Below are 7,111 nucleotides of genomic sequence, written 5' to 3'. Positions count from 1 at the left end.
CAATACCCTGATTACCCAATTCCTGAGGTACATTCTGATTCGTGTCTCTACTGCAGAACTTTAGCTCATAGAGCAGAAAACTCGTATCATCTCTCTATGTATGCCAAATAGAGTAATTCCGATAACATCTCATGCATTTTACCTCCAAATTTTATTAACTCTAAACAATTATCGTTATGATGCTAAAGTCATCTCCATTAACATCTCAAAGTCCTATCCTTTGGCCCGCCGTTCGGCGGGCAACGTGCGGCAAGCCGCGCCCCCTATCTAGTGAACCTATGGAGGAAGGTCTCCTTGGTTGAACTCAGTTAATCAGCGGCAGACGTTGTCTTTGTGTATTCCAGTACATTTCAAAAAAATCAGCTGTTGTGTTGAGGGCCACTGTTTATTGTAAGAGCAACTCTAGCAGACCCCGCATCCTTCCGACCCGCAAAACGTTTTTGCAGTTCGCGAAAAAACGCCTTTGCGGGCTGGCGCGGGTGGCCGCAGTTGCAGACCCCGCATAATAGACCCGTAAAAAAGGATATTCCCAGAATATGCTTTTTACGGGTTGGGGTTGCGGCGTCTGATCTGGCGCAGGTCCTCCCGGCCCGCAAAACTTAAATTTGCAACTTAATTTGATCTAGCATATTGCATTGCTTTGCTTTATTAACAACATTGGATACAAAAGGCATCACCAAATCTTTGCTAGAATAGCAAGACCAAAGAAAACAAGAACTACAAGTATGCATTTTAGAAGATTTCCAACTTCCATAACTGCTCCCACTAGCTGGACTAATATCTTCTCCATGCATTCGTTGTTAATATGTGGATTCTTGATTTTGCATTCTTCTTTCTTCATCTTTGGTTCGGAAGAAGTAGATGTTGCTTCCCCTCTAGTTGCACATGCAGCCGCATCATTGCCTTCGATTGTACTAAGGAGTGCACTAACATCTATTAAATTTCTTTCTATCAACAAATCAATGTATTGCCCTTCCCAAAACCAAAATGAGCATCCATTGTCCTACACAAAAGAATGAGCAAGCTCGAAGTGAGCCACCGCAATTGAACTAAAGAATGAACTATGAAACGAGCTACCGCAAGTGCACGTACCCCGTCGTTTTCGCATTTGAAGAACACCCATCCGGGGTGCTTCGGCGTGCTCGAAGTGAGCCGCGGCACTTTCCGCGTGTAGTCGTCGCACTCTATGAGCGGCCTCGGCAAGCCACAAAGACAATGCGCGAGCGCCGAGCCCGGTGGACGACCGGACGAGTCCATGCCCGCAAACCTTCGGCGACGGCGGGCGGACGAACTCGTACCTGCATGCGGTGATGCGCCCTTGCCTGGGCTGCGGGAGAGGCTCCCCGACCACTCCACCGCTTGAGGCAGCAACCGGCGGCCGGAAAAAGCCAAATCCGGCGGCCCGCGATGAAGTGTAGCAGATCTGCAAATCCGGCGGCCCGCCGACGCAGGGGGGGGGAGGGGAGTTCTCGTGCGCGTGGCGGCCTTCCGGCGTGCTCCTGCCGGCTGCGGTCGCCGGAATCTTGGGCGGCGGCCGGCGACGGCGCGAGGGGGAGAGGAGAGGTGGTTGGTGGGAGAAAGCGCGGGATGAAATGACCCTCCACCAACCGCTTCCGCTTATATGCAGGGCATCGCGGCCGCGAGGGGGAAACCCGCGTTTTCCCGGGTTGGGCTCGGGATTTTGCCACCCCCCCTAAAAAAATTTGCGGGCCGGGGCGGGATGCGGGGTCTGATCGGGCTGGTTTTTCCGCCCCGACCCGCATTTTGGCGGTTATTTTACGGGTCGGGGCGGGATGCGGGGTCTGCTAGAGTTGCTCTAAACTCCATATTTATACCTACACTTGATGCATTTTCAGGTTAGAGCGAGACAGAGGGAGGGAGGGAGACTGGACATGGAAATATGGAGGCAACTCTTTTTTTTTGCGGGAATATGAAGGCAACTCAGTATTGAAGATAATCATATAGCCCCATGTATGTTCATGTTACCTTCGTTAAAAAAGTGTGGGCTGATAACATTTTTCCTTTGTAATGTAAATCTTTAGGTAATGTCATTCTCTTTCATGACCTCTTTGAGGACTATGACTTACTAAAAGGATCAAAAGAAGACAACCAAGTTTTCAGATCGTATATGTTTACCATGATAAACCCTTTTTTAGCTATTTGTAATGCACGATATCGTATATGCAGGACATGGTGCCTCTGCCACCGGCCTCGACGCAGAGTCCCCGCTGCCCCGCGCCTGGTGGCACGATGTCTCCCTCTTGGCCGCCCGTCTGTTTCGGCCACCCAGCCGTACTCCCATGAGGCCGCCCTCGTGTGCGGTGTCTGTCCCGCTCTCACTATGGTGCCATTGCTCTCCATTGTATTATTTTTTTTATTTTCCTAGCGCCAAGTTTTTTTTATTAATTTTTGCTATAGTACCAATGTATAGGTGTCAACAGGTTTTCCTATGTTGATCCCAGTTAGTACAAAATGTTAGTTCATGGCATAAAAATCCGTTTAGCCTCTCTTTTGCACGTGCTGACAAATTTTATATATTGTTGTGCAGGTGTAAAATTGGCTTTTGTACAAGAAAATAAGATTCAAGAAGTAGGCATCCTTATCAGAGCAATAGCATTGTAAAGTACTAGTTTGCATTTTGTTTTCGGTGGCTACACTAGAAGTGAAGACTACATGCGTATCAGTCAATTTTATTTTCTATTGCAAAATCTATACTTCCCAATCAAAATACCATGTCCACTTTAGAAAATACCATACTTGTACAGAGGAGAAATTGATGGAAGTATTGAATAGTCATTGGTAGAATTGAGCAAGTGTTGCATAACTTTAACTTTTTTCCTTGCATGTTAATCATGTGTAAATTCATCTCGAAAATCAGTTTGTTCAAAAAGTTTAGTGACCATGGCCAGACGCTTGATTCTTCACTAGGTTGCTGGATCACAACGGTGTTTCACTTAAAAAAAATACATTTAGAGGACATCTATTTTGTATCCATTTCATTTATATTCTTTTGCAAGAATTATTTAAAATTTAGAATATGTGAACTAAGTTTTAGACGTGCGTTGCACGTGCACGCTTACTAGTAGATATAGAGATAGAGATATGAAAATCAGCTTCTAAGCCCAGGCTCATCTGCACTCGCGCTGACGAAACAAATACTAAACAAATTCAAAAAATTCCAAACATTTACATGATAGATAATTTGATGTGTGAGGTCCGCTCCAATTTTTAAATCATTTGGATATCTGAGCAGCTCTCGGCAAAAAAGATAAATTCGGGATTTGTAAAAAAGTTACTGCTCATGCACTGTTCTGACCCAATTTGTCTTTTTTGCCAAGAGTTGTTCAGGTGTCTAAATGATTTGAAAATTGGAGCGGACCTCACGCGCTAAATTTTCTACCATGCAAAAAAATTGGAAGTGTTTGAATTTTTTGTGATTTTTTCTGACCGGATGTAGATGAGTCTGGGCATCGAAATGCTGCACTCATAGAGATAGAGATAGAGATACAGATATGGATATGGATATAGATAGATAAGTACATAGAGATAGAGATAGAGACTGGGCCTTTTTTTCCTTCTTTTGGGCTTTCTAGTTAGGGCTTGAGAAGCCTCCCAGGGACACGGGAGATATATCTATGTCTCGCTTATAGCGAGATGGTAGCGCCCCTCATCACCCACACGCATGGCTAGCCCAGTAGCGTGTTACTCGATGAATCGCGAGTCCTCCTCGTTTGCGCCCTTAGTGTTGGTAAGCGATAATGGTGCTCACGCCTTGCTAAGCTGGGCCTGACCAAATTGTTCGGGTCGTAACCATGCAGGTCCCTTTGGCGAATGGTTGATCGGGCAACCATTTGACTTTTGTAAAAACAATTCCTTCGAATCCGTATAAACACACAAATTTGAAAAACATTGTAAATTTGCAAAGAGTTTGTAGATTTGCCAACGATTCATGAATATGAAAAAGTTCAGAATTTTAAAAAAGGTTATGAATTTGGATTGTTTTGTGGATTTTGAAAAAAATTCTATGGATTTTGAAAAATGTTTATGGATTTAAATATATAATGCATTTCAAAAATTGTGCAAAGATTCGAAAGTTCGTGATTTAAAAAGAAGTTCAAGGGTTTTGAAAAAAAAAAGATTGATGAATAAGAAAAACATTCAAAAATGTGAAAAAAGTTCATGAATTTAAAAAAATTGTGCATTCAAAAAGGTTCATGAGTTTTAAAAATAATGAATTTTAAAAACAAAATCACAAATTTGAAAAACGTTCATGAGTTTTAACAAAGTTACTGAAATTTTTAAAAAGTTCATGAAGTTGTAGTTATTCATAGCCGGCCTGACCTTGTCAATGGGAGGTCTTCATACAAGTGTTCCTAATTATCATCGCCATGTTGCCGTCGTTGATTGCCTAGACAAATCTACTTCGCTTGTCTATTAAGCGGAGCAAACAAAATTCTTTTTTATTTTCTTTTATAAGGTGGAAGTTTAGGACTAAACCTATCTAATTGTAGTATTTGTTTCGTCTTCACGTGTTCTTAGTATTGAAAATGGAAAGGGAAATAAAACGAGATGTTTCTTGAGAAATGCCAGTGTCAGGGGCTAGAGAATGCAATTTATTCAGGCCGTCTATTCTCCTTTTGTTATTTACTAGGAGAATTCGGGAATTTTATTTGTATGTAATAGTCTTATAGTCAAGAGGCCACTAATTCTCAATACAAGGTGGAGCCAAGACCAACCACACAACAGTTGTACTCTCGGTACGGCTATAATTGGCTAGGCGATCTGCAACTCGAAGAATTTTCTGAGGATAAGACTCTAATGCACATTAACTCTTTGATCAACGAAGAATTTTCGGAGGATAAAACTCTCTAATGCACATTAACTCTTTGATCTCCCGAACCAAAGGACCATACCCAGAACACTCCAGTCCACTGTTCGACAAACAACATAGTGCTTCCAACAAGTCCGATTAAACGATAACCGGAAGTATAAATAATGCCAGTAGGTTACAACGGATATAAATAATCTATTATGTCAGATCGTGATTTATCTGTCTATAATACAATTGTTTCCTTAGGGGGCTATTAATATAATTGTGTAAATAAATTTTTGCAGTATAAATAATCTATTACATTAAATTGTGATTGACCTACATATATTAATACAATTATGTAATAAATGTTTATCAAATCCTTTTCATAATTTACCTTATTTTGATAAGAAGCTTTGTAAGTAAACTAAAGTTAAATTAAGATAGGCAAATTAAAGTGATTATCATAGGGGAAGGTTAGACGAAGGGGAAAAGTGAAACATGAAAACTTTAGATAGATAGATATAGATATAAATATAATATAGATAGATAGATATAAATATAGTATAGATAGATAGATAGATAGATAGATATAAAGACATAAAGATAGAGATAGAGACTATGGACTATGGACGTTTTCCCTTCTAGTCAAGGAATTTTTTAGGGCTTTCTTGCTAGGGCTTGAAAAGCTACGAAGGGACGCGGGAGCTATATCTATATCTCGCTTATATATAACGAGATGGTAGCTCCCCTCATCATCAGCAGCAGAGAGCTCTGATTTGGGACTCGGGTGAAGCAAGAGAGCAAGTACAGAAGAGAGATGGCATCCCCTCGCCGCATCGCCGCCGCGCCCGCCACCCTCCTCATCCTGCTCCTCCTCGTCGCCACGGGTATGTCCGGCGAGCTTCCTCCCTCCCAGCGATCGAGCAGTTGTAAATTGTAATTAATCACCGGCGCTTGATTACTTTTGTGGTGGTTGCATTGCAGAGATGGGGACGACGAAGGTGGCGGAGGCCCGGACGTGCGAGTCGCAGAGCCACAATTTCAAGGGCGCTTGCTTCAGCGACACCAACTGCGCCAGCGTGTGCCGCACCGAGAACTTCCCCCGCGGGCAGTGCCACCAGCACCACCTCGAGCGCAAGTGCTACTGCGAGCGGGACTGCTGAGCTTAGGATGACCAGAAATAAAGTAGCTCCATCGGTTTTGCCTCTTCATCTTCATGCATGCATCCATGCATGTTGTTTAGGTGAAGATTGGTCCTGGCTCCGGCGTGTTTGCGGCTTCAATTAGTCTGTGAGGTTAATGTATACTAATAACGATGCATGCCACTGATGCATGTGGCTTCTCTGTGTTGTGATGCGTTGTGTTGGATTCAGTCAGTTTGCAGTTAGTTGGCTTGTCTTTTTCTTCAAAAAGATTAGTTCTATTACGATATAGATTCACCGGATTCTGTACAAAGCACCTCTAAAATAATAAAAATTACATCAAAGTCCATGGACCATCAAATCGAACGATCGTTGCTGCCGCTAGAATGCATGAGACACCGACGCTAACCGACCTGACCTTGTCGGGAAGTCTTCAGTGACAAATCTACTTAGCTTGTCTATTAAGCGGAGCAAAAATATTCTTCTTATTTACTTTTATAAGAATTCTTTTTATTTTATATTATAAGTTCAAAGTTTAGGACTAAACCTGATCTAATTGTAGTATTTGTTTCATCTTCACGTTCTTAGTTTTGAGAATGGAAAGGGAAATAAATGCTGGTGACGGGGGCTAGAGAATGCAATTTATTCGGGACGGCTATTCTCCTTTTGTTATTTACTATTGCAATGCCCGTGATATAAATAATCTGTTAATAGATCGTGATTTACCTACCTATGTTAATACAATTGTTTAATAAAATCATGATATATAAGTAATCTATTACGTTAGATCATGATTTACCTGCCCATATTAAGACAATTATGCCCATGATTTACCTTATATTTGATGAGAAGTTTGGTAAGTAAACTAAATTTAATTTATTAGATAAGTAAATTAAGGTGATTAATTATCATATGGGAAGGTTAGACCAAAACAAGAGGAAAAGATAAGTGAAACATGGAACCTTTAGATAGATAGAGATAGTATAGATAGATAGATAGATAGATAGATAGATAGCACTAGTAGAAAACAGGGTACTTGTCGGGGGGACGGACCCCGGGTAGCCTCATCCGCACCCTATAACATTTCAAGAAATTGGGCCTAGTGCAGCCCCTCAAAGCCAACAGACCATGCGGCCGGCTTCCAGAAGACGGCGTG

General features: G+C 41.9%; 1 protein-coding gene across 1 annotated transcript; it reads left to right on the top strand.

Annotated features, from left to right (window-relative positions):
• Window positions 1-5,564: 5,564 nt before the first annotated feature.
• On the top strand, window positions 5,565-6,200 carry LOC109757812 (defensin Tm-AMP-D1.2). The gene is made up of 2 exons (XM_020316647.4): window positions 5,565-5,700; window positions 5,798-6,200. The coding sequence occupies exons 1-2, from the start codon at window positions 5,631-5,633 to the stop codon at window positions 5,974-5,976; spliced, it is 249 nt and encodes an 82-aa protein (XP_020172236.1). The 5' UTR covers window positions 5,565-5,630; the 3' UTR covers window positions 5,977-6,200.
• Window positions 6,201-7,111: the final 911 nt, after the last annotated feature.

This window comes from Aegilops tauschii, chromosome 1, assembly GCF_002575655.3.
Source record: "Aegilops tauschii subsp. strangulata cultivar AL8/78 chromosome 1, Aet v6.0, whole genome shotgun sequence".
Classification (NCBI taxonomy): domain Eukaryota; kingdom Viridiplantae; phylum Streptophyta; class Magnoliopsida; order Poales; family Poaceae; genus Aegilops; species Aegilops tauschii.
The sequence above is the reverse complement of the archived record's forward strand: the minus strand, read 5'-3'. Positions and strand labels throughout refer to the sequence as shown.